The sequence below is a fragment of the Bos indicus x Bos taurus genome, chromosome 3 (assembly GCF_003369695.1).
Source record: "Bos indicus x Bos taurus breed Angus x Brahman F1 hybrid chromosome 3, Bos_hybrid_MaternalHap_v2.0, whole genome shotgun sequence".
Taxonomy (NCBI): Eukaryota; Metazoa; Chordata; class Mammalia; order Artiodactyla; family Bovidae; genus Bos; species Bos indicus x Bos taurus.
Genome location: NC_040078.1, coordinates 120,109,727 through 120,135,775, shown reverse-complemented (window position 1 = coordinate 120,135,775; position 26,049 = coordinate 120,109,727). Strand labels below are relative to the sequence as shown.

Sequence of the window (26,049 nt, the reverse complement as noted above, 5' to 3'; positions counted from 1 at the left end):
AGTCGCCCCCTGCCTCTGGGGGAGGGGGGGCTCCCTCCTACGCACTGCCCTGGACACCAAGGTGAGGGCCCAGGGCTAGCCTGCTGCCTGTGAGCCGGACTCCAGAGGCCCTGAACAGCCCCAGGGGCCTTAGAAGGTGGGTGAACACCCGTGGGCACCCGTGACAAGGACAAATCCACAGATGAGGTGGAGGCCTAGGGAGAGGGTTTGTGAAGTGCTGATGGCCAGAGCAGGCCGAAGCGAGGAGGAGAGCGGAGGGCGAGGGAGCCGGGGCCCGCAGTGGGCAGCGGCGGCCCTGTGCGTCCGGGGCCCGCTGCGCGGGGGCTGTGTCTGGATGTGCAGCTCCGGCACAGCGGCGGGGTCCGGCAAGTCTCGAATGATGCTGGGTGGGCTCTGCAGGGTTCCTCTGGTGCCTTCTGCTCTTCAGAATGCCTCCAGAGGGAAGCCAAGGGTTTCAGAATGCTGTTGCAGGCAGGTGACGCGGCCTACCTCTCTCCCCCTTCAGGGAGCAGAGCTCTGTCCACCGTTGGTCTGGAGCTGGACGGCAGGAGCCCCAGTGCCACGGCTCGGGCCCCGGAGCCCCACCGGCCCTCGTGCAGCAGGGTGGGATCCAGAGCGCCGGCTGGCCCAGCTCCCTGCCGCGCTGCAGACTCGCTTAGGGAGGCACGGCTTTCTCAGGCGCCTTCCGTTCGGGAGTAAGCGCTCAAGAATTAGGCCTAGCTCACTTTCTAAAACCCATCTGTTAGAACAAAAGCCAGTGATGCTGTGCTATTTTAGGTTTACAAAATAGACGTGGAATTCATTTTTTTCATGGCCTTGAGAAAACACTCTAGCGTTTGAGTTTTGTGCTACTGAAGGGCTTTTCATCTGCGAATTTCCAAAAGGCGCATGAGAGGCTCTCGGTTCTCTTTGTGCTTTCGTACACGCGCCTGATTCCGGTTTCCTCTGACTTGGTGTACGCTTGTCTGATACGTGGAGTGTGGAGAACTGTTTGCCAAATGACCAAACTGTTGCTTTATTTCCTTGAACGTTTTCCAAATTAAAGCAGTTTTATTAGTCAACAATTACCCTGACTTGGACCACATGAATTCTTCTGCAGTGCTGGTACGGGAAGCACTTCATTTCCTTATTTTTCTATCTGTGCGTCTCCGTGTGCCACAGTGGTTCCGCCTTGGTCAGCTTGGGGGTCCCTCTTTGTGCCCAGCAGGTCTGTGCAGCTTCGCCAGTCTAAGGAGACTGGAGGCATGGTGTGTCAGCCATTGCCCTTGTGCAGAGCTCAGCAGGGCTGGCCCATCATCTGTCTCTGCTCTGCTGTCCACCCCAACCCCTCCCAGCACCTCAGCACCCCATGACTATGCAGAGGTATCCAGCCCCGGGGACCGCCCACTCGTGACTATGTGGGGGCATCTGGCCCAGGGAGCCCCCATGACTATGTGGGGGTGTCTGGCCCCAGGGAGCCCCTGTGACTATGTGGGGGTGTCTGGCCCCAGGGATCCCCGACCCATGACTGTGTGGGGGGTGTCTCCCTCACCCTGTGACTATGTGGGGGCATCTGGCCCAGGGAGCCCCCTGTGACTATGTGGGGGCATCTGGCCCAGGGAGCCCCTGTGACTATGTGGGGGCGTCCGGCCTCAGGGAGCCCCCTGTGACTATGTGGGGGCGTCTGGCCCAGGGAGCCCTTGTGACTATGTGGGGGTGTCTGGCCCCAGGGAGCCCCCTGTGACTATGTGGAGGCATCTGGCCCAGGGAGCCCCCCGTGACTACGTGGGGGCATGTGGCCCAGGGAGCCCCCCGACTATGTGGGGGTGTCTGGCCCTGAATGCCCCTCTCCCCGTCCTGATCAGGACCCAGTGCAGCTCTCACATACTCAGATAACTCCTCCCCTCTAGGCTCCAATCCACCCTAATCTGAAATTCAGCCTCTATTTTGTATCTGTTTTGGAGAGAGGGAGTGGTTGGGGTCAGAAGGAAACCTTTCATTTTACCCCCTGCTCAAATAGCAGGAAGAAAACAAAACCAAACCCAAGGCCCCAGCACCCCTTTCCCATGTGTCCTCACTCTGCCGGGCCGAGGCTCCTACCCAGAGGACCGAGAAGATGCTCAGGGTCAGCCTGCCTCAGGTGCGATCCTGCGCCCAGTTTCCAGTATTCGTGTAGGAAGTATGCAGCTATCTTGATGACAGTTCATTTTATTCTCCACTTGCGGTATATAGGATTTCACCATCCCTTTCCTTTAGGAAGTGCTGCCTGAGTCTCTCTGACGTCTCAAGAGAATGACGAGGACTCTTCCTCTGTCCAGCAGAGATAGTAAAGGCAGGACTTTTAGAAGTGTATTTTTTAAAGTCTGTAGTAAGTTAGTGACATTTACTGTTCAGAATGAAACAAGTCTTATGATGTTCTAAGAACTCTTCAAAGGTTAAAAAAAAACCCAAATATTTTCCTTTGTAGTTTCTATGATGCTTATAATACAGAAGAAGTTACAGAATGCTTTTTTCAGACAGGTGTGCAATGGGCTGAAAATGCAAAGTTCTAGGTCTCCAAGAACTGTTACTTCTGTATAAGAAAAATAATTAAAACTCACCTGATTTGTTGGCAGAGGAAAGTCTGAACGCTTTGAGAGTATTCTCTGCAGAAAGAATCCAGGCATTAAAGTTTTGAGGCAGATGCTGAAAAATTTTCCTCCCCACATTACAGTCAAGATTCCAAAGAGCAAGGCTTTCTCAGAGCACTGACGTTGCTGCCAACTTTCTGGAGTGATTCCTGCACGCCAGCCACTACTCTTTCTAGACCTAGACGCCTATTTAGGTTCTGTGACTCCTTCCAGGGAGGCACACAAGGATGTTCTTAGACTTTGGGTGTAAAAGCATTAACGTGATTAGCTTTGCAGTACTGACAGCTGCATATTTCAAGGAGAAAATCAGGGTAAAAAAGCAAATCAATAGAAACAGAACCATTTCTTGAGTTCCACACGGTTTACAACCTTCCTCTTCTTTGACATAATCCTTTTGTGAAAAGATATATTTTTAGCACCCCGTCTGGCGCCTGGCCTAGAGCAGGTACTCTATAAACTGTATCCATGCAAAAATCAAGTCCTTTTCCTCAGTTCAGAAACAAGTAGATAAAACAAGAAATGCTTACAAATTAAGGTTTGGACTTAAAACTGATGGAATTTAGGCAGCTGAGAAAGTACACTCTTTTGTTCTTCTTCACCACTATCCCCTTTTGAAAGATGCCCAGTTTCTATACCTGAACGATTACAGGTCTATATCCAAAATTTAAGAATAAATGCAAATTAGGCTGCAACAATTTCATCCCAGAAGGAAACCATACCTCTAAGTTGGGAGGAACTTTTTAAAAGAAAAACCGTAGATTTGTGGAGTTCCTTTGGACAGTTTAAACACATCTAGAATATGTGTGTTTTTATCAAGAATTATAATTGGAGCTGGCAAGAAGGCAGGGCGCTTGTCTACAAAGGACGGGCTGCAGTCTGAGACGGTTGCGTAGCTGTAAGGGGAACTCCTGAGACCGTAAGGCTGTTCCTGGCAGGTGCTGCTCTGGGTAGGCGGGGGCGTCCCTGGGTCTGGCCCAGTTCTAACTTCTCAGAAGTGCGGAGCGGGGCTTAGACCCGGTCCTCCGCGGCCCCCAGACCCCATTTGGAACCTGGTGATCACTCCATTCTCATTTCAACTCTACACTAAAATTCTTACTGGATACAGATTCCACATCGAATCTTAAATAACGTCACCTGGGACGATTCCATCTTACTCAGACCGCCCAGTCTCTGCCTTAAGCTACTTTCTCCGGGGAGGTTACTGCGGGACCAGGGGGGCGGCCGGTGTGAGCCGAGGTTACAGTTTTCTCTTACGGAAAGCGAGCGTGTGGGGAAGGGGCTGTTCATTTGTTCTGCCAGCCGGGAGCTCCGGAAAGCGGAAATCCGGGCAGAGTGGGCACGAAGCAGGGAAGCCGCGGTCCGAGAGCCCACGGTGCAGGCGGCCGGACGCAGGTGGAGAAGGGCCGGGCGGAACTGCCTCGCTCGCGCTTGCGCTTGCGAGGGGGAGGGCGGAAGCGACGGACGCGGGAGGGCGGAAGCGACGGGTCCTGGGAGCGCCGCTTCCGCGCTATGGCGGCGCTGGGTCGGCAGGTGAGGTGCCGCCGCGTTCCGGTCTCCTGCGGGTCGCGGAGGTGTGCGGCACCCCGGCCTCCGGCGCTTCCCGCCGCGTTGGCGCGACTTTAGCCCGTTGTCCCCACCCCGCCTGCCGCCGGCGCTGGGCCGAAGCCGCGGCTGGACCACAAACAGGGCGACAAGGGGCGGCGGGCGCTCCGAGCGGGCGGGCTTGGCTGAGGGCGCTGGGGAGGCTCAGGGACGCGTCTCGAGGGGCGTTGAGGACCCGGGGATTGGGCCCCGTTGGTGGCGCGCCGGCCTGACCCCTAAGAGTTCTGAGGTCAGCGGGAATGTTGAAGTTGGCTGGCAGGCTAACGGCGTTCCGTTTGTGGAATGAATGCAGTTAGGTGAATCTGGAGACTGGTATGAGATACGGAATTTTCAGGTGTGGGTACCAACTCGGACCCCACAGTTGGCACAGAAATGATTTTAAACTAAAGACGTTTGAGATTCAGCAGAGACTGAAAGAAGCTTGCTTGGAGCGGCCCTTATCTCACTAAAAGCAGAGCTTTCCGGGAGTGAGGGCGCCATTGAGCCTTTCTCCAGGGGAGTTTACCGTCTTGAAGGGAAAAAAAAGAGGGACGACCCCTTGTATCAACATAAACATTGTCACAGACTTTCTGGGCTCCCACTTGTTTTCCGAAGAGCCCTCCCGTTTGCTCTTCCCCTAGAAACCTTCCTCCCCCATTTGCCCCCAGCTGTAGTCATTTAGGGAGCTACCTCTTTCCTGAATCAACATACGCATATAAATACACTTTTTTCTTCTTGTTAATCTCTCAGCTAAATTTGTAGCCACCCCCCTCAAGGCACTGAACAGGTAGAGGACCCCCCACACCCGAAGGCATACTTTACCCAGTGGCCTTGAAATTGTTCTCCCAATCCCTCCTTGTCCCGGTCCCCTCAGTTAGAGCAGCAAAAGCAAACCTATCCTTCTGCAAACTCTGTTCTCTGTACATGAACTTCTTTCTCTCTAGGCTTTTAAAGTTCAGTTATGAGTTTGCAGATTGCTTATAAAAACTTATGTTTGCGTGAGACCAATGAGCTAAAGACCCTGACTCAGAAATCCTGTGGTGTCTGTTGCATTGGTGTGATGAGGAATGCATTCCCTTTGTGTCTTACAGGTCTTTGATTGGCACCGCCTGACGCCCCTTACCTGGGCCCTCCTCGCTAGGCAGACTCCTCAGCCTGCAGGACAGAAAAGGACGGCTGCTTTTTTGTTGTGTAAGCTAATGACAGTCTCCAGTGGAGGGGGCCTTGAGGAGTCGTCCTTTGTTGAACCCCCAAAATGTGCACAGAAACCAGAGCACAGAACAGGGCTGATTCAGTGCCTCCTTGAGAAGCAGAGGACTCCTGTGTTGCAAGAGAATTTTGTCCGTTCCCTCCGGGACATGGGTTTTAGTGATGTCCATGTTAATGAACTGCTCAGCATACAGCCAGGTACCCACCCTCAACAGATGCTGGACATCATTTCAGAATTAATACTTCTGGGTTTGAATCCAGAGCCTGTGTGTGTGGCCTTGAAGAAAAGTCCTCAGTTATTGAAACTGCCTGTGATGCAAATGAAGAAGCGCTCCAGTTACCTGCGAAAGCTGGGCCTCGGAGAAGGTATGAGGTGGTGGGGATTTTATATGTAGTGCTGAGGAGTCAGAGCTGGAGACCAAATAGCCTGGGGAGGTGGATTGAGGAGGTTTCTGCAGGGGAAAAGTCCTTGAGAGGAATGTGTGATTTGGCTTAGAGCTGAGGAGGCAGAGTGACCTCTGCAGAGGGCCTTGCAGGTGGGAGGGGGAGCTGAGTGACCACTCTTGTCTGGTGTGTTCCCTGTGGGTGCTCTGGCGTCGGGAACAGTGGTGGGCGCGTGGTGTGGGCCCCGCACACGTCAGCGGTGGCGTTGGCTCGTGGGTGTGCGTGGCTCGTGGGTGTGCGTGTGCCCTTGGACGCTTCAATTGACCCGGGGCGGGCTCAGTGCTGTGTGTGTCTGTGTGAAGCCAGAGACTTAGACTCCTCCATCCCGGGGCCGCACCTGCGGAGGAGGAGAGGGGTCTGGAGCCGTGTCAGGCATTACTGACACTTAGAGTTCCCCGCAAAGGCTTGGGTTCCAGTCAGGTGTCTCCATTTAATGGGAAATGTGAAATCTTCCCAGATTCCTGGGACACAGGTGGAGTGGCCATTTCCCAGCCACCGTCTCCGCCCCCCCCCCACACAGGATTCACTCCCCCCAAATCCTAGAAGTTCACTGGATCTCTCTCTCTTTTAAATTAAGGAATTAATTTTATTTTTGACTGTGCTGGGTTTTCGTTGCTGCGTGGACGGCTCTGTGGTTGCAGCATGCAGGCTTCTCGTTGCCATGGCTTCTCTCGTTTCAGGGCACGAGCTCTGCCCCAGGTGCGCAGGCTGCCGTCACTGCAGCGCGCAGCCTCGGGGGTTGTGGCGCACGGGCTTGGTTGCTTTGAGGCATGTGCAGTCTTCCCAAATTTGAACTTGTGTCCCCTGCACTGGCAGGCAGGTTTTTAATCCATTGCACCAGCAGGGAAGTCCCATTGGGTCTCTCTGTGGGCTTTTCTAGAGGAGGAGGGTAGGGGCTCATGAGGATCTCCAAGGACCCCTACCCACGTTCATCAGAGGAATTCTACTGTTTGTTCATTCTTGTCTGTTGTTGGTGAAGTATTGTTGGGGATGGGGAAAGGGGAGAAAAGGTTGGGAGTCCAGATTTCAGAGGATCTCTACAGGCCTCCTTCTCTTTTCTAGAAGATGAGCAGAAGGTAATGGTGTGTGTTTCTCCTAACAGATTACCTGTTGCGGTGTAATCTGAAAGGCTCAATTTAACACCATCCTTGAGCTCAGTTGCTTCAGTCAGGTCCGACTTTTTGTGACCTCAGGGACTGTAGCCCACCAGGCTCCTCTGTCCATGGGATTTTCCAAGCAAGAATACTGGAGTGGGTTGCCATTTTCTTCTCCAGGGGATCTTCCCAACCCAGGGATTGAACCCACATCTCTCTTGTCTCCTGCATTGGCAGGAGGGTGCTTTACCACTGGCACCACCTGGGAAACCCTGACGCCTTACGTGCCTTCGTTATAGATTAGAAGCTCAGCGTGAGCTTCCGCTGCAAAGGTAAACACTGAACTCCTGAAATTCATTCCTGAGTGTGTTTCATCAAGACATTGACTCACCTGTTAGGGAGGTTTACCAGTGTCTGGGCTCTGAGTCTTACTTGGTTATCTATAGGAAGGCCACAGGCCCCAGTTTGCCTGGGATGGTCCCAGTTTCCGCCGGTTTTCTTAATACAGTTACTGACAGAGCCCCCGTCCCTCAGAAGTGCCTTAGTGTGGATGAGACCTGCGGCCCCTGCGAACCCGGAGATCAGTCTCTGTGCTTGTGCGTCAGGATTCTCACTGTTACTATTACGCTGTTATTGTGGAACCACTTTTCATTGCGTTCTAGCTCCTAGGTCCTAAGATGTTGGTTGTGAATGTTTCAAGGACTGTTTTATTGCAGGAGGAAACAGGAGTCCAGAGCCCCAGTGTGCTAGAGACTGCTGCCTCAGCCTCCTGTCTGGCTTTCCCAGCACATCCTTGTGAAAGTCTCTTCTAGGCGAGGAGGGCACGAGGGGCCCTAGCATATGAAGCAGGCGCCTGTCAGCTGGGGCTGGGCAGTGAGGAGCGAGGGGCGTCACTGGGGAGTTGAGCCATTCTGGCCCCTTCTGCTTCCACAGTGCTCCTGGGAAGACGTATCTGAAGTTGGCACTCCTTCTGTGGAGGAGAGGATCCTTGTTTGTTTTTTAAATTCAGGCTTGATTTAGGTGTGGTTGGCCCCTTGGGTTTCTGGAATATCCTAAAATGATGTATTTGCCCTTTTTAATGATCTTCAGGGAAATTAAAGAGGGTGCTTTACTGTTGCCCTGAAATTTTCACCATGCGTCAGCGGGACATTGAAGTCATTGTTGGGGTCCTTAAGGAGAAGTGCCTTTTCACCGTGAAGCAAGTCACCGAGATTTTGCACAGGTGCCCGTATGTTCTTCGGGAGGACCCTGGTGAGCTGGAGTACAAATTTCAGGTAAGAATGGCTGGTGGCGTGCTGGGTAGCAGCAGGTTTCCAGTGCAGTCAGGGTCAGCTGACTCACCTGGGCAAGCAGACAAGGTCAAGATTAAACCCTCTTGGCCCAGCGCCAGCCAGAATTCAGTGTGGAGTCTTCTTCGCCACGGGTAAAAGATCTTCCGCAACTTTCCTGCCATTGATAACGGAATACTCAGGCCCCTTCTTAGAGTTCATATGAGACCTCTGCTTGAAATACCTAATTTAAAATTAGCTAGAACCTTTCTTTCAAATCTGTTGTGCATGTTGATCTTAGAAACGTAAGTATGAAGGTTGTTCCAAAGTTTCTGGTAACAACTTTGATGGCTTAGGTCAGATCCTAGATGTTTTCTGAATTATTTACCTATTTTTTTCATGGTCCCAGTTTTTCTTACCCCATGAAGGAAAATAGATCTTGATTTCTCCTTCCTGCCCTTTATTTTTTGCTGCATCTTTCTCGATATAAATTTGAAAATGCTTTGAAAGCTGTCGCCATCGTGCAGATGCTGGGGGTCACAGTGCTCTACCGCTGTTGACTAGTCAGGTTTCTCCGCGTGCTTTTGGACAGCTGCAGTTGGCTGTGCTTTAGGAACCTACCAGGCTTTTTGCAGCTGCCTTCCTAACCACGTCTGTGTCTCCAGTATGCCTATTTCAGGATGGGGATTAAACACGTGGACATTGTGAAGACGGACCTGCTGCAGTACTCCATGACCAAGACCAAACAGAGACACGTGTTCCTGGAGCGGCTGGGCCGGTACCAGACCCCTGACAAGAAGGGGCAGACACAGGTCCCCAACCCTTTACTGAAGGACATCCTCCGAGTTTCAGAAGCTGAGTTTCTGGCCAGAACAGCAGTTTCTTCTGCTGAGGAGTTTGAGGTTTTTAAGAAACTCTTGGCCCGGGAGGAAGAGGAGTCTGAGGGCTGCATGGCTGATGACGAGAGTCTGGATGAGGAGGAGGAGTAGGAGCTGTGACGCATGGACTGCAGTGAAGGGAGCCCAGAGAGAGGAAAGGTTATTTTAATTTCCTCAAAGCTTTTGGAAACTTCACTTCATTCTTCTCAGGTTGTTTTTTATTCTTAAACTGACCTTTTGATGAAAGAATGTTTGGAAATCACCTGAGAGGTAGACAGGCCACACTAAGCAGCAGATGCCTTGGCTCGATCGGTTGGGTTTCGTGTGGAGGGCCCTGCTCCATCCTGACCCACAGGCTGGGAGCTCCTGAAGTCGGGGGCTCAGTGCAGCAGCGTCTGGTGTTGCTGTTTCTCCGTCATCTGTGTTGGTGATAATTCTGTGACACAGTGGGGATGTTTCTTCTAGTTCAGGAGTCATTTTACATCCTTCTAGTGACAAAGAATTAGGAGAAGACAGTGAAGCCTTAGTACATCACAACAGTTTATTTTAATGACAACAAGTAGCAGATTTTCCACAAAAATACTCATGTTTTTAAATAAAAAATACTTCTTTGTAATTGCGTTCAGTATACAGCAGAGTAAAAGAAAGCTGACTGGTGACGTGTGGTTTGTCCTGCACAGTTTCTTGATGCCAGCGCTGTGAAGGGATGCTTTTTGCATTTCTGAACAACAGGCCCATCTCTGACCCGTGGGGGAACCTGCTTTTGTGCCAGCTCGGTCCAGGGGCCACATCCAGTCCTGATGTCTCTGGCAGCTATGGAGTGCTGACCTGGAGCATGCCAGAACATGGTCCAGATGGGGCTTCTGAGGCCAGAGGAGAATGCATGCCTGCCAGGGTCATGGGGTGTTGGGGTCTGGAGCCAGGGCCAGGGTCTGGGCTTGGTATCATTGCAGGGAGCTCCATGGCACCAGAGGTGGCCCCTTGGGGAGGCCACAGGTTCTGAGGAGCAACTTTGAAGAGCTGGGGTTGGGGAATGGGCTTGGGTGTATGCACCAGGGCTCATCTCTGAGGTAGAGGCCCAGTCCTGGGGACACAAGCTCAGCAAGGGGGGAATGGGGGTCACTACATGTTCTGGGGGCTCTTCCCCGGCGATGGGCCGGCTGGCACAGGATTGATGCTGCAAAAGACATTTTTGGCGATGTGCCCAAAACCTGAGACTCGTGGCACTTGGCTTCATTTTTCCTGCAGAGACGGTAGGTCCTGTCGGGTGGCAGTCCTCACTGGGGTGATCCTGACTCCTGGGAGTGCCCGGCACCATCTGGGGTCAGTTGTGTCGTTAGGACCAGAGGGTGTGTGTGCGGCCTCAGGACAGGCCCGCAGCAGGCTGAGCCAGCCCAGAGGCAGTGGCGCCGAGGCTCAGACGCTGCGCCGAGGCCGCCTCTAGCAAACGCGCCTGTGTTGGTTAGTGAGAGCTTAAGATTCTAAATGGCTGCTTGTGTTGTTTCTCTTATGTAAAAGATTTTTTACGATAGTTCCTTTCCGCCCTGTGCTGGGGTGTCGTTGGGAGATGGGAGCCTTGTTTTACTCTGGGGACTGGCACCTGGAGCAGACGCTTGTGCCTCCAGGCTCGCGCTGGAGCACGACTGCAGAGATGCTTTCCGCCAAGGCCAGTGGCGCGTGAGCCTCCACGCGGGAGTCCAGCATCGGTGGCAGCAGTTCCGACCCAGCAGAGTTGCGGAGGTTGGCTGACACCGGGTGGACCCTTGTCTACTGGGGTGCTGGTGGGGGCAGCGAGGTGCTGCGTAGCTTTCCCCGTTGGCGCCGTGCCAGCCCTAGTGCAGGGGAAAGGGAGGTTTCACCTTCACTGCCTTCTCTGACCACGGGAACGAGGTTTCCTGTGCTCTTGTGTTGTGTGGCCTTTCGGTGGCTGGCGCTGTCCCTGGAACCTGGGGTGTTGCTCTTGTGCTCCCCATTTGGGGCTAGCAGAATCTTAAATTTAAGCTCGATTGTGTGGTCAGTTGATCCAAATTTTGATTAGCACAAGACTGCCTTGGCAGCCCATGATTGCTCCTTTTATGTCCACACAGAACTGTGTATGCCCCTGACAGTTTTCTGATTCCGTTTTACTCATTCCTTTGGGTGGACTCTGAGGATTTCCAAGGATGACTTTACAGTTTGACGAAGGAGCCATGTGGGCAAAAGCAGTGGCTCATTTGTAATGTTTCAAGGATAAATTATAATTCCTTTAGCATCAGGAAGTCTTCTACTAGATATATAATTTATAAGACATCAAAAGGGGTTAATCATAAGAACACAGCACCACGCTCTGGATTCAGTAGACTGTTTCTTGTAGGAACAGAGGCTTCTAAGGTCAAAACAGGAGCACGCTCCATTGGCCTTGTGGCTGAGGGCTTAAGGTTGTTACCGCGGCAGTGGCGCGTTCCACGCACTCCCCAGTGATCGCGCCATTGGCGCCTGGCACCGCAGCTTCCATGGCGCAGCGGCAGGGCCCGGCGCAGCGCAGGTCAGCAGCGTGTGTGTACGTATGCGCTTTCCTTGGTTCTCCCGGCGCCGGGGCCCCGGGACTGCTCTCTGCCGTCTTCTCCAGGTGATCCTTGGAGACGGGGTACCTTCGGGAGTACAGTAAAGACGTCCTTGCTGGAAATGACAGAATGCATAATACACAGACATATGCACACAGAACTTTAATATAAGTAAAAAGCCTAAAATATAACTCTGTAAAAGTTTTTTTATAAAAGTTGAAAGGAAGGAGGCCTTTCTGGGCTGTAGTGCTGACTTGGAGCTGAATCACTGGGAGGTGCCCGGGGCTGGAGCTCCAGCCTGGGTTGGCTGTTAAACGCTCAGCACGGTGTGAGGTGGGCTTCGCAGCTTTGGTCCTCACCTCATCTGCAGCGGGGAAGCGTGCTGGAGAGCGGGCTGGCAGGATGATGCGGTGGTCGGCGTGTGAAGGAGGAGGGTGTGGAAGGTGGTGCATACTACCCGGTGGCCCCCAACAGCATTGCATGAGTTGTGGCCTCAGGGAGCCCTTTCCCAGCATCTAGTCTAGCCTCCCCAGCCGCGCCTCTCCACATCGCCTGGCTTGTGGGAGGAGCCCTGCTGTGCCTGGTGGACATGCTGCTTTGGCTTTCCAAGTGGGCTTGAAACATTGAGGTTTCCCTGAAACCCTTGAGGTCTTTGGTGCCTTGGTGGGACTTGTCATCCTGGGGATAGGCTGAAGCCTATGGCCTCAAAGACCAGGGCTGAGCTCAGCATGGCCCGTGGGCCGACTTGGCTCTGCCTGTTTTTGTAAATAAAGTTTTATTGGAACCCAGCCATCCCTCATCAGTCACACGTCTGTGGCTGCGTTTGTGCTGCAGCTGCAGGGCTGAGTCATTGCCGCAGTGACCGTCTGGTTCACAGACCCAAAATACTTCTGACTTTAATGGAAAAAGTTGTATATGAAAAGTGTTTAAGCTCCACCTTAGTGTTGGCTATCATTTTCTCTTTCAAAATCAGCTGGTCCATATGGCGGGTCACTACTTGCAAACGGTCAGCATGGACTGCTGGCGGAGGAGAGCCAGCCGAAGGGCTTCCAGTGCCTCACCTCTGCACCTTCTCCCAGCCCCGTGGTCTTTGCTTTGGAAGCTGTAGGTAGCAGTTCCTCCTCAGTTTGGTGGTTGGTTCCTAAGGGGAGAATCCTTTTCTGATGTTGGAATCCGAAAGCTGGTTTCTGAAGGTTGCAGAAGCATTCCTGATGGGCAGCCTTGCTCCCCTGGGGCAGACGTGTGTGCATTGCCTGCTTAGAGCAGCCTGGGCTCTATCTGGTGAGGGTCTGTCCTGGAGGTCTCCCTGCCTGTGGCTGATGCCTGCCTGGCCTGGCCGACTGTCTTCAGAGGCCAGAGGAGGGAAGCTGCTCAGGCCACTGACTCCAGCCAGGACGCCGTTTTCAGTCTGATTTTAGACCTCATCTTCTTGGGCTTTAGAAACACGTGAGGTTGATGGAACGCAGCAGGAACATCCTGAGTCCTTAGAAGAGAAAACAGACCGGTTGTGAGGAGGAGGGCTCTTGTGCGCATTCCTCTTCACACAGTGGCTCTGGGCTGTTGCCCCCAGAGGACCTAAAGGGCTCGCCCCTCCCTGCCTCGAGCTGTGGGCTTCGTCCCCTCTGCCGTGGGGGGTGGGGGGTGGGGCAGGCTTGTGGAGGACCAGCTGCGCCCTGGTGTCCGGGACAGCTCAGCCCCGAGGCCTACAGGCTGCTCCCTTCATGTGGCGATGCCGTGATCCCCTCTGAAGATGGGCTGTCCCTGGTCTCTCTGTTGAAATGAGTTCTTGCACTTTGGTCTTGGATGAACAGTTGTGTGTGAATTGTTGTTATGCTGTTGAGTCTCTAAGTCGTGTCCCACTCTGCGACCCCCTGGACTGTAGCCCACCAGGCTACCCCAGAGAAGTAAATGTTTCCTGCTTATTTGTGTGTTTTCCGTGGTTTTAAGAACAGCAGTGGTAGTGCAGTATAGTGTTAGTTGCTCAGTCGTGTCCGAGTCTTTGTGACCCCATGAACTGTAGCCCGCCAGGCTCCTCTGTCCATGGAGTTCTCCAGCCAAGAAGACTGGAGTGGATTGTCATTCCTTTTGCCCTGGGATCTTCCTGACCCAGGGATCAAACCGAGGTCACTTGCACTGCAAGCAGATTCTTTACCGTCTGAGCTATAGGGAAGCACCTAAGAATAGGTATTCAGAATAGGTATTCTAAAAGCTAGTATTTGATAAGTTAATAGTTGAGGATTTCTGATTTGTTTTTATAGAAATGGATTTATTGGATGAGTTCTAATAAAATATATTATCTTTCAGGTGACTTATTGCAGTATAAACATTTCACACTCAAGTTGTATCTGTGGGTGGTGAACTTCGTGCAAGCCTGGGAGTGCATCTTCTGAGTACGTGGCGGTGGGGGGAGTGGGCCACCTGCCTGAGGTCACGTGTTCCCGCTCACGTGTGGCTGCCCCCCCGCCGCGGGCCCAGCCTCCTCCTTCCAAGATCTGCTTTAGTGTCAGCCTGGGCCTGCAGGGCTCTGCTGCTCCTGGTGTTTACAGAGGCCTCTGAGTAACAGGCGGCTGTGTGTGCAGCTGCTCTGCCCCAGCTGCCTCCCGCCTCTCCTGCACCACCGGGAAGACAGGCTTCTCGAGTGCCGAGCTGCCCTGGCCCAGCCAGAATGCCTCCTTTATTCCCAGGGCCATCATGCTGACAAGAAGCTGTGTCAAGCGCTAGGTGGGTCTCTGGGTTAGCCCAGCATCTTCTAGACTGTTGAGAAGACCTGCTCAGAGTTGCCACGTGGGGAGGTGCGAGTCACAGGGGGCTGAATTGCCAAAAGAGGTTTGGAAATGCTGGCATAAGTAAGAATAGTGTTAGAAGATCCCTTTTGTTTCAGGCTCTCTGAATGCTTAGGGTCCTGTGCACAAGCATTGGGCTCCCAGTGCAAGAGCCCCCAATGTGAGGTCAGTGCCCCCCCAGTGGCCGCCTCTGCAGGGCTGGGCGCTTCTGGAGCCCCTCCACCTCTGGCTCCAGGCTGCGCCTCTGTGTCCTCCCTGCGGGCCTGGCAGTCCCGCCTCCCTGAGGCAGGTGGGCTTCAGCCTCTGAGAGCTCAGCCAGCCCTCCATTGCTATTGCTGGTGACTGGGGAAGGTGTGTGTCTGCTGTTCGAGACAGAGTGGGGTTCAGTGTATTTGGGCTAAATTTATGTCTGTTGGGAGGCCTTAAGGATTATTTTCCTCACTCATCTTAACCCCCTTAGGAAGCTCTGAAAGCTTATGGTCCGAGAGTCTTTGACACAGAGCTGCACAGGGAGATGGCAGCCCGCCCGAGGACCCAGTGCTGGGGACACTCCTCAGACTTGGCAGCAGCTCTGTGGGCCCAGGGAACGTACCTTAGGATTTCTTCAGTGTAGGACTGTTACTTTGTTTCCTGAAATAATTGGAGAAATGTGGGTTATGAAAAAGAACGAGTCCCTCTGACCTGGCAGCTGCCTTAGCCCCAGCTCTCGGTCCTGAGACTGTCTGGTCTTTAGCTCACACGCTTTGCAGTTTGGGAGTGCGGTCAGTGAGACGAGGACACAGGTTAGCGTCTTACTCTCGGCACCCACCGGGCTTGGCGTGGGTGTCGTGGAGTGAAGGCAGGCAGGCACCTGCTGGGCCTGAGTGAATGGGGGTGTGGGGGACAGGGTCTGGGGAGGCAGGTGATGCGCTCGGGTCAGGCAGCAACGGGGCTTCGCCTGGACTCAGTAACGCGAGACCCAGGGCCTGTGGCACCTGGTTGGTCTGTGGAGAATGTGACTGAGGTTTGGACTCTGCTGTCTGTACTCAGGCAGCGCGTTGTATAATAATTCTGTGGCTACCTTGACCCCTTTGGGGAAAGACTTGGGTGAGAGTAAATAAAAAGTAGATAGAGATTTACTGTATTTATATAATTGGGATTGTCAGTTACACTTCTTAATAGTAGTGCCAGATACTGTGTGAACTTCCATAACCAGAGTGATGCCTCAGCACCCACCCCGTGACTTCCTCTAGTGCCGCCCTGTGATCTTCCCAACCCCCACCCACCATGTAAGCTCCCATGGCACCCGCCCTGTGACCCACCAGCACGCCCTGTGACCCACCAGCACGCCCCATGCCCATGGCGCCCATCTCTGTGCTGCTATACACATAGCCGGGCTGTACATCTTGGCAGCCGGGCCTAGCCATGGCCTGTGGCATCCCCTAGCCCCAGTCAGCAGGGCCACCCTGGCCCCGTTTCTCAGCGACCACCGTGGGCACAGCTCGGCGCCCCCCGGGACGCACCTGTCTGGAGCTCTGGCGCGGGTGCTCTCACAGCTCTCCTTGAAGCAGGTGTCCGGGTGCACTTTGTAGACTCTCTTATACCTGTGTCACCAGAGAGCTCTGTGAAGCCAGGGGCTGAGCGGAGTGTTGCCCAGCTCCTTCACCTAGGCCACACCAACCCACAGTAACTGTGCAGGCTTCTGAGGAAGGCTGTTGCTAAGGAAGGCTGTTTATTCCTAATAAAACTTTGTCCTATAGATGTGTTAAAATGTCAACATAAAAATTATGTAATTTTAAAACAACTTTATCCAGGTATAATTTTCGTAAGATATGCCCATTTGAAGTATACATCCTGATGAGTGTTGACAAAGTCATGTAAGAGATAAAGCCTGCTGTTTCAAAGGCATGTCTTGCTTGAGATAGACGTTGTTGTTGCTGTTTGGTTGCTAAGCTGTGTCCTAGTCTTTGCGACCCCATGGGCTGTAACCCTCCAGGCTCATCTGTCCATGGGATTTCCCAGGCAGGAATACTGGAGTGGGTTGCCATTTCCTTCTCTGTGAGACAGGCTACTTGGCCCTAAAGCTTTGAAACAGTAAGACTGTCTGTCCTCTTCTGGGAAGTTGATGGAGAAACCTTGGAGATGCAGGCGTTAGATGTGGGCGACATGTAGGACAGGAGTCTTTACCCCAGCCCTGCCTTACTAACTAGTGTACTCTGAGATGCCTCTGGAACTTAAGCCTCAGTTTCGTACAAAACGGGAATTCTTTATCCTGCCTCTGTCACAAGTTTATAGAGAACAACAAATGAGACATTAACGCTTTTGGAATGCTGGAGCTGTTTGAAAGAGATCCAGGGAGTTCAGTGGGTAAAACCCCAGCTCATGAGCTCAGTCTAGGAGAGCCTTAGGATCTGAAGCCTTAGCTAAGACTTCCATTTCCAGTCATCTGGCCGTGGCAGGACCTGGAATTAACCGCACGTGAACAACTGGAGAACTGGGCGAGATACAGGAAGTGAGTCTTCTCGGACGTTAGAGAACACTGCAGGACCGGCCTGAGGAGCAGGGGGCACACGAGCGCGGTGGCTGGGCGGCACTCTGCCAGTAGGCACTGTGTGGGCTGTGGTGGGTTCAGGGGGGTCCACGCAGTGGTTGCACTGAGTTGGTGAAACAAGAGATTGGAATTGGGGAAGCAGAGGTGGCAGGAATTTGTGAGTCAGAGGCCAGCAAGGAGGCAGCTGTGCAGAGGAAGAGCTCCAGACTTCTGGAGAGGGCTCCCCGTGGAGATGAAGCTGTGCGTGCACAGGGTGGACAGAGGTGAGCAGGGGGGAACACGGAGGAGCTGGACAGTCCCAGACCCAGAGTGGGGAGGTCCGGATTAACGGTAGGCTGTTTCAGGGCAGCAGAAACCCCAGAAAGGCCTTGCTTTAAAAGTGAGGCAGGATGAACCCCGGAATAAAGCTGTGCTAAAGCCACCCTAAAACAGGCCTCAAAGGGTCTGTCTGACTTGCCTTGCAAAAATCAAACAATAAAGGAGCCAAAGAAGGTCTGCTCTGAGCGCTTCTATTCAGTGCAGTGTTGGAAATGCTGCGCACAGCACTCAGACGGGAAAATGAAACAGGTGTTCAGATTGGAAGACAGGGGGAATTGGCCCTGTCTGTAGATGAGATCACACTCTGTAGGGAACTGTAAAGTCTCCACACAAAAGCTATTAAATGAACTCAGCAAGGCAGCAGAATATAAGATTAATATACAGAAGTCTGTTGTGTTTCTTTACACTAATAATATCAGAAAGTTAAAAAAAAACCTGCTTAAAATCACATAAAACAACAACAACCCAGGAATAAACTTAGCCAGGGAGATGAAATACCTATATGCTGAAAACTAAAACATTGATAGAGGAAGCTAAAGATGACTCAGAGAATTGGACACATATCCTGTGCTCTTGGATTGGCAGAATTAATATTGTTAAAATGGCCATACTCCCCCAAACAATCTACAAATTTAATGCAATCTTTTTCAAAACATCTATGAAATTCTCCATAGTACTAGAACAAATAATCCTGAACTTTATATAGAACCACAAAACACGAATTGCCAAGCAATCCCAAGAATAATGGACAAAGCTGGAAGTATAACCCAAGCTTCAGCCTATACTATAAAGCTACAGTGATCAAATCAGTGTAGTATTGGCACAAAAACAGACATACAGATCAGTTGAACAGAATAGAGAACCTAGAAATAAGCCCATACACATACTTATTGAGAACTTCAGACGTAGAAAGTAGGAAGAACAACTAGGCCATTCAGGTATGACCTAAATCAAATCCCTTATCATACAGTGGAAATGCAAATAGATTCAAGGGGTTAGATCTGACAGATAGAGTGCCGGAAGAACTATGGACAGAGGTTTGTAACACTGTACAGCAGGCTGCGACCAAAACCATCCCCAAGAAAAAGAAATGCAAGAAGGCAAAATGGTTGTCTGAGGAGGCCTTACAAATAGCTGATAAGAGAAGTACAAAGCAAAGAAGAAAGGGGAAGATACACCCAACCGAATGCAGAGTTCCAGAGAACAGCAAGGAGAGAGAACGCCTTAAGTGAACAATGCAAAGCAATAGAGGAAAACAGTAGAATGGGAATGACTACCGATCTATCTCTTCAAGAAAATTAGGCATACTAAGGAGATATTTCATGCAAAGATGGGCACAATAAAGGACAGAAACGGTATGGACCTAACAGAAGCAGAAGAGATTAAGAAAAGGTGACAAGAAGGCACAGAAGAACTGTACAAAAAAGATTTTCATGACCCAGATAACCATGATGGTGTGATCACTCATCTAGAGCCAGACATCCTGGAATGCAAAGTCAGGTGAGCCTTAGGAAGCATCACTACGAACAAAGCTAGTGGAGGTGACAGAGTTCAGCTGAGCTGTTTAAAATCCTAAAAGATGGTGTGAAAGTGCTGTAATCAATATGCCAGCAAATTTTGGAAAATTCAGCAATGGCCACAGGACTGGAAAAGGTTAGTTTTCATGTTAATCTCAAAGGCAGTGCCAAAGAATGCTCAAACTGCTGTACAGCTGTGCTCATTTCACGTGCTAGCAAGGTAATGCTCAAGTCCTTCAAGCCAGGCTTCAGCAGTATGTGAACCAAGAACTTCCAGATGTACAAGCTGGGTTTAGAAAAGGCAGAGGAACCAGAGATCAAATTGCCGGCATCTGCTGGATCATAGAAAAAGCAAGAGAGTTCCAGAAAAACATCTGCTTCATTGATTATGCTAAAGCCTTTGACTGTGGATCACAACAAACTGGAAAATTCTTCGAGATGGGAATACCAGATCCACCTTACCTACCTCCCAAGAAACCTGTATGCAGGTTAAGAAGCAACAGTTAGAACCGGACATGGAACAATGGACTGTTTCCAGATTGGGAAAGGAGTGCGTCAAGGCTGTATGTGGTCACCCGGTTTGTTTAACTTCTGTGCAAAGTACATCATGCAAAATGCCGAGCTGGATGACTCACAGGCTGGAGTCAAGATTGCCAGGAGAAATATCAACAACCTCAGATACGCAGATGACACCACCCTAATGGCAGGAACAGAAGAGGAACTAAAGAGCCTCTTGATGAGGGCAGAAGAGGAGAGTGAAAAAGCTGGCTTTAAAATTCAACATTCAAGCATCTGGTTCCATCACTTCACGGCAAATAGATGGGGAAAAAGTGGAAACGGTGAGATACTTTATTTTCTTGGGCTCCAAAATCATTGTGGATGGTGATCGCAGCCATGAAATTTCAAAAACGCTCGCTCCTTGGAAGAAAAGCTATCACAAACCTAGACACAGAGTATTAAAAAGCAGAGACATCACTGACAGCAAAGGCCCGTCTAGTCAAGGCTATGGTTTTTCCAGTGGTCATGTATGGATGTGAGAATTGGACCATAAAGAAAGCTGAGTGCAGAAGAATTGATGCTTTTGAACTGTGGTGTTGGAGAAGACTCTTGAGAGTCCCTTGGACTGCAAGGAGATCCAACCAGTCCATTCTGAAGGAGATCAGTCCTGAATATTCATTGTAAAGACTGATGCTGAAGCTGAAACTGTGATACTTTGGTCACTTGATGTGAAGAGCTGACTCATTGGAAAAGACCCTGATGCTGGGAAAGATTGAAGGTGGGAGGAGAAGGGGAAGACGGGATGAGATGGTTGGATGGCATCACCGACTCAACGGATGTGAGTGTGAGCAGACTGGGGGGGATGGTGGAGGACAGGGAAGCCAGGCGTGCCGCAGTCCACAGGGTCAGAGTCGGCGTGACCTGGTGACGGAACACACCACCGCCTGTGGCCCGTTAATGTGAGAAGGGAGCAGGGGCACACAGTGGCAGATGGGCTCTTCAGCCAGCAGCGTTGGTGAAGCTGGACGGCTCCATGTAAATCACAGCCCCTCACACCACGTACAAAAACCAATAGGCTGGAAGCCTTGAATGTAGGGCCTGACGCTGAAACCCTTAGAACACAGGCAAAAGAACCTTTGACATAAATCGAAACAATATTTTCTTAGGTCAGTCTCCCAAGACGAAAGAAAAGCAAACACAAACAAATGGGCCCTAGTCAAACTTAAAAGCTTTTGCACAGCAAAGGAACGATCGACAAAACCAAAGGACAGCCTGTGGAATAGGGGGAAGTGTTCACAAATGGTATGACCAGCAAGGGGTCAGTGTCAAACGTGTTAGACCTCAGGGTGCTGTGAGGACTGGGCAGAAGCACTTCAGGGCCAGGAGCACGCTGCAGGCGCGGCGAAGGCGGGGAGCAGGGACTTACACATGGCGACAGACGCCTCCTTCCCAGACCGGCATGGACTTGGTCTCTGAGAACAGCCGCGTGCAGGGCTGGGGCACCTTCGTGCAGGCTGCTGGCACAGAGGAGGAGGGCCGCTGCTCGCCAGGAGCTCACAGCCGCGTCCCCTCGTCCTGCAGCCACTGTGGTCCTGGCTTCTGCCCCGTGGCTTCCTGGGCTGGGTCCCTGTCCCGGCTGCTTAGCAACTGTGGGTGCTGCTCTGGGTTGGGGTCCTGGGAGCCTGCAGGCTGCTTTCCCTCTGGGCTCACCAGAGTCTTGGCCTGATAGGCCTAAGGGCTGTGTGTCTGGTGTGGGAACTTCTGTCCATCTGCCTCTCGTCCTGGTCCCGGAAGTCTGAGGGCGGCAGGGCCCTCTTCCCCCCCACCACCTCCTGTCCCTGCGGAGTAACTGTCCCCAGAGCCCCCTGTTATCTGGGCAGTGGGCAGCCTGGAGGCTCACTTGCCTGCCAGCCTCCCTGCCCGTGCACTTGGAGGTCTGGGTGCCGTGACCGGGCCCCTGTCCGAGCCTACTGTGACAGGCATCTTAAGGCCGGGCCCTGGTGGCCCCAACAGGCAAGGGGGAGTGGTTCCAAACTCACCGAGCTCACAGTGTCTGCCTTTGAACCCTGGGCTGCAGTCACAGCTGTGGGCATCCTCACCGGGCACGCAGGTGCCTCCGTTCTGACAGGGGTTTTCTGAGCAGTTCCCAGGGGCGTCTGCAAATGGGTCATGAGCTGTTAGCTTCAGGCCCCACAGGAGGGCCAGGAAGCATCACCGTTGCTGCCTCCTGCTGTCCCCAACAGCAGTGGGCCCAAGGGGTGGTCAGAGCGCCGAGGGGAGAGTGTGGCCTGTGTGCCCACCCTGAGCCCCTAAGCCCGGGGAGCGGAAGAGGCAGGGTGGAGCGGTTCCTCTGGCCTCAGTGCCGAGCCGTCGCACGGCGGAGGAGCCTGGGCCCACGGCTCCTGTCATGGCTGGGCTCTGCTCGGTTCCAGAGAGCCTTCTCCCCCTGCTGGTCTGTGCCCCGCGCCCCACGTTTCCGCTGAGTTTGCCCTGTGCATGGGGCTCTTCTGCTTGGAATGCAGAGGCCAACCCTCGAGATCCCTCCTCGTTTTCCAGTGCCTGTCCCCAAGCCCTGACCAGGCAGCCTCTGTGCCGCGGCCACTGCCTGCCTCCTGACGGCATGGCACGGCACGGCGGGAGCTGCAAGCAGGCCAGTCAGTGGCGCTGCCAGGGAGGGGCAGAGCTGGCCTTGCCCCGTCAGCGTCCACCGTCTGATCCAGCCGCTCCCCCGCCGTCCCCCTGGCAGCCTCCCTGTGAGGTGCCGCCTGGGCAGACTCCACCGCCCCCCACTCCACCCCGCCGTGGCCTCCTGGGTTCTGTCGGCTGCTCCCCTTCCTCCTCGGGTCTACTTCACTTTCCTTCGCCCCTTTCTGCCCTCCAGCTTTCCACGTTCTTTTGTGTTTCCTGGTTTGCTAAAGGGAGCTGAGGGCTTGAAGATGCCTTTTATTGTGAAAAAGGCAAAGCTTAACAGTTTAGGGCATGAAGAACCCCGCAAGCCACCACTCGGTTTCAGTTAGGAGCATCTGCCCGGCTGGCTTCCCCTGTTTCTGGCTTTCCATCTGCTTTCTTTAGTTGAAGCATTAATTTCAAAGCAGTTTGCAGAAACCATTCCACCTGTAAACGCGTCAGCAAGCATCTAGGACACACAGACTGAGGGTTCCCGTGGAAGCGCAGCGCTGCTCTAGAGTTCCAGCGGTCGTGCCGTGCGTCGAGTCCAGGTGCCGCCTTTACCACGTGCTTTCTTCTCAGGCTGGCCGACGCTTGTGCCGTGCCTGGGACCCTGGACCTGGGGTTGTGTGCAGCAGAGGGGCTTTCACCAGGGCCCCGCCTTCTGTGGCCTCGGTCTACTGAATCCCGAGTTCATCATCTCACACACACTACAGTAAATAAACTGAAGCCTGTTTTGAACAGGCTGGGGACGAGGATGCGGCTGTGCCCTGCGGTGGGGCAGTGGGCTCCCGTACGGGGGACAAATCACGGGGTCGGGAGGCTCAGGTCCTGCCTGCAGGCCACCTGTGTGTGGGACGGAGGTGGCTCCCGGGGGATGTGACCCGCATAGTCCAGAAGCTGTCCTGGGTGAGAAGAGGGAAACAGGAACACCAGCCAGCCCCCACATTCACTCCACGTTCCCAGAACGGCAGGTTGCCATCTTGGGACTCCTCCAGGAGGGGCCCTGACCCGGAGATCTGCTTGGTGAGCAGATGCCAAACAGGGGCGTTAGCTGTGCCCTTGGGCATCCTTTCCTTGAGAAAATGAAGTCTGACAGCTTCCAGAGAGAAGGGGCAGGTCAGTCTAGAAGGAAGCGAGAACACAGCTGATCGCAGTGGCAGGGCAGACAACTGTGGACTGATGGACGAAGAACCGAGAGGGACTGAGCCCCGAGTCCTGCACCCAGGGAAACTGTCGAGTGTGTGTTTCAGGCCCAGAGGGCCTGGGGAGCTTGGAAAGTTCCGTGTAAAGTTCCACATGGACCTTGGCAAGCTGAGAGCGCCAGGAACAGCCCAGGCCCTGACAGGCAGTGCCCAGATGGCCCCACGGGACAGCAAGCCTTCTACAGAGAGGCCCAGGGCAGACAGGCTGTGGGACAGAGGAGGGGCCACGGTGAGCCACTGACCGCGCCGGCCCTGGAGAGACCCACCAGGGCCCAGCGTGCGCTCACAGCTGTCCTGCTGGCAGGATCCCGAAACCCGGCCAACCCTGCACACTGCCCACTGCTGGAAGGAGGCCAGCCTGGTGGCCCACTCAGAAGACAGCTCAGGCTCTCTTCACCTGGGCGCCTCCACATCCCAAAGCAGGAGCTGTGGGCAGGGCAGAGAGCCGCACTGCTGACAGCAGCAGGCGGCCCCGGAGCCCTTGGAGTGAGCTCCTGGGGGCCAGGCGCTGGGCGGAGAGGGCGCATGCGCCGGAGGCGTGCGAGACGCCACCGCCGAGGAGAGCCCGCTGTGCTCAGGCACCATGCGGGCAGAGACCCCGCCCTTCCCTGCCACCTGGCCTCTGGTGGAGCAGCGGACAGCAGCACAGAGCAGGGCTCGCGGGTTCCCAGGAGGACGGCGGCAGGAGGCCGCTCACTGCTTGGGCTCTGGCTAATAGGTGGGTGCCTGGGCTGACGGCCGTTACTTTAGCAAAAGCTAACTAACCAGACTCACTGAGGAGGGGCTGGCCTCGTCTGATCGTGAGCCTGACGGAGCCAAAGTGTGACTCGCTCAGTCCTGTCTGTCTCTTTGCGACCCCGTGGACTGTAGCCCACCAGGCTCCTCTGTCCATGGGATTTCCCAGGCAAGAGTACTGGAGTGGGTTGCCAGTCCCTTCTCCAGAGGGTCTTCCCATCCCAGGGATCAAACCCAGGTCTCCTGCATTGCAGGCAGATTCTTCACTGTCTGAGCCACCAGGGAGCCAGAGGCCAGGACTGGTTCTGCCCCGTGGAGGCCTCTGCAGAGCTCCTGTGCTGCCACTGCAACCATCTCACACCCTTAAGGCCTCGTCCTCCACGTTCGCAAACGCCGCAGGTGCCGGTTGCGTCCGGGGCCAGCCTGGAGCACCCCTGGTCTCTCCTCCAGGGGACCCAGGAGAGGCCATTCCATGCCCCTCTGGTGTCTGAGTTTTGTGAAATGAAGCATCTAATATTTAAAAGGGCTGACACAATGGAAACCCTTGGGCAAAATGTTTTCACTTACAAAACACACAGCCACACGAGTGTCTTCCCTCTGCATCTGAGCCACAGACCGCCTCTCTGCCTCACCCAGGCCTCATCCGGTGAGTGCTGGACTGTGGGGCCGGGAGCCTGCACTGGCAAGTGCCCTCTGGCACAGGTGCCTGGGTGTGCCCCTTCTCTGCCTTCTCAGAGTGCTGGCTGATGCGCGAGCCCAGTCTGGGCCTGTGGTGTGGCCAGGAGAAAGGGCCACGCCCCTAAGCTGTCCCCAGAGGGACACGGCCCCGATGGTCAAGAGCCGGAGGAGAGGCAGAGCCGGGGTCTGGGTGTGTGGAAGGAACGCAGCCTGTTGGCGCTGCCCAGCGGGGAGGTGCCCTGTGAGCATGCGTGCCAGGGGACAGGCCCTGCTCGCCAAGTGCAGGTAGCGGCCGCCTCCTGGTGGCGCTCCAGCTAGAGCCCGCCCCGTGGCTACCCTCTTGCCTCCTGCTGTCTGCCCCACACACACCTCTGGGGCAGAGGGGTGTCTCTGCAGGGAGCACCCAGCGTCCGGGCGGCTGCAGTGCCCAGGCCCGGCCCCGTCCCCCTGCGTGTCGTGTTGGGCCCCCTGGCAGGTGGGGTGCTCGGCCATTTCCTCGCTGTGGGCAGCCCCCTCCTCACCTACCGTCCTCAGGCCCCTGAGGGTGGTCAGCCCTGTACTCTGCTCCTGCTGACTTGCTCTCCACGTCCTTGTCACCGCCACGTTCGGGTAGCTGGAGGGCCAGGCTGGCCGGCGTGGGGACCGCGTCCGTGTTCTCCAGCTGCACCAGAGCTGTGGGCTCTAGGAGAAATCAGGACGCCACAGTGCTGACCACGAAGCCGCTGCCTGGCGGCCAGGCCCGTCCTGGGGCCGCCTTCCTTCCGGAAAGGGGCTTCTCTCCCTCAGGGCATGGGGACGTCCGCAGGGCCTGGTGTGGCGGGGTCCAAGTGGGTCTTGGCACCGCCTCGGGTAGCATCAGCTTTTCTCCGGGCAGAGCGCAGCCCGTTCTGCCTGTCCTCAGCACGCATGCTGGGTGAAGGTTACTCGTGGCCCGAGAGAGCTGAGCGTGCTGCCTCACGCTGAGCCCCTGGCTGAGGCGCCGTCTCCCCCTCAGTCACGTCCTGCTCCCCTCTCCCTGCGCCTCCCCCTCCCTAGGGGCCACAGCACCTCCTCCCCATCTTCTCTGCCCCGAGTCAGGCCACGCGCTCAGCCCTTCTAGAGCCTGTGAGGCTGATGCACCAGTCGAAGGGCCCTGCGCTCCCACAGCAGCACTCGGTGGGGGTGTCCTCACACGGACGCGCTCCTAACAGGTTTCTTGCCACCTCTGGTGCCTGCGGGCAGCCTGTCCCTTCACGCAGGCCCTGCAGTCCTGGGCTTCTGACCCCTTTGGGTCCCTGCTGGGGACACTTTGGGCACTGGGGGTGGTCTCAAAGCCCAGGTTTTAGGGGCCTCGTCCATTGTCCAGCTGGGGACAGGAGGTCACCCGGGTCAGCCTGGCCACTCACGTGATCTCACAGTGACCCGCTTGCTGGGTGAGCTGCTGAACCTGGCCCTCACTCGTCCTCTGCCGTCCACGAGCTCTGAGAACCTGCGAGAGTCAGCACGGGTCAAC

At 54.3% G+C, this 26,049-nt stretch overlaps 3 protein-coding genes and 1 long non-coding RNA gene across 16 annotated transcripts in view; 2 read left to right on the top strand and 2 right to left on the bottom strand.

Moving 5' to 3' along the window:
* The window catches only part of PASK (PAS domain containing serine/threonine kinase), a 34,988-nt gene extending 33,921 nt beyond the window's left edge, over positions 1-1,067 (top strand). For 3 of the 5 annotated variants that reach the window (XM_027538169.1, XM_027538170.1, XM_027538167.1), the window contains exon 18: positions 506-1,066. In XM_027538169.1, the coding sequence (XP_027393970.1) occupies positions 506-699 (194 nt within the window). In that variant the 3' untranslated portion in view covers positions 700-1,066. Of the gene's footprint in view, positions 1-505 lie in introns of all 5 variants that reach the window. The other 2 variants (XM_027538171.1, XM_027538168.1) reach the window with 1 other exon arrangement.
* On the bottom strand, positions 991-3,863 carry LOC113890267. The gene is made up of 2 exons (XR_003510476.1): positions 2,580-3,863; positions 991-2,289 (listed from the first exon to the last, which is right to left on the bottom strand). It is a non-coding gene; the product is annotated as an uncharacterized LOC113890267 (long non-coding RNA).
* A 197-nt stretch (positions 3,864-4,060) lies between these two features.
* MTERF4 (mitochondrial transcription termination factor 4) lies at positions 4,061-9,742 on the top strand. Its single transcript, XM_027538175.1, has 4 exons — positions 4,061-4,139; positions 5,282-5,765; positions 8,027-8,211; positions 8,871-9,742. The coding sequence occupies exons 1-4, from the start codon at positions 4,119-4,121 to the stop codon at positions 9,192-9,194; spliced, it is 1,014 nt and encodes a 337-aa protein (XP_027393976.1). The 5' UTR covers positions 4,061-4,118; the 3' UTR covers positions 9,195-9,742.
* The window catches only part of SNED1 (sushi, nidogen and EGF like domains 1), a 75,409-nt gene continuing 58,970 nt past the window's right edge, over positions 9,611-26,049 (bottom strand). For 3 of the 9 annotated variants that reach the window (XM_027538165.1, XM_027538163.1, XM_027538161.1), the window contains 7 exons: positions 25,943-26,025; positions 25,083-25,238; positions 21,312-21,428; positions 20,699-20,789; positions 15,912-15,992; positions 15,002-15,039; positions 9,611-13,109 (listed from right to left, as the gene is read on the bottom strand). In XM_027538165.1, the coding sequence (XP_027393966.1) occupies positions 15,003-15,039; positions 15,912-15,992; positions 20,699-20,789; positions 21,312-21,428; positions 25,083-25,238; positions 25,943-26,025 (565 nt within the window). In that variant the 3' untranslated portion in view covers positions 9,611-13,109; position 15,002. Of the gene's footprint in view, positions 13,110-15,001; positions 15,040-15,911; positions 15,993-20,698; positions 20,790-21,311; positions 21,429-22,201; positions 23,350-25,078; positions 25,239-25,942; positions 26,026-26,049 lie in introns of those variants that run through there. The other 6 variants (XM_027538162.1, XM_027538164.1, XR_003510472.1 and 3 more) reach the window with 6 other exon arrangements.

Bases quoted from the DNA above. Each gene is read 5' to 3' on its own strand.
- MTERF4 (XM_027538175.1), top strand. From the start codon at position 4,119: ATGGCGGCGCTGGGTCGGCAG. The intron at 4,140-5,281 runs GTGAGGTGCCGC...TGTGTCTTACAG, and splicing joins TGGCGGCGCTGGGTCGGCAG to GTCTTTGATTGGCACCGCCT. The intron at 5,766-8,026 runs GTATGAGGTGGT...AATGATCTTCAG, and splicing joins AAAGCTGGGCCTCGGAGAAG to GGAAATTAAAGAGGGTGCTT.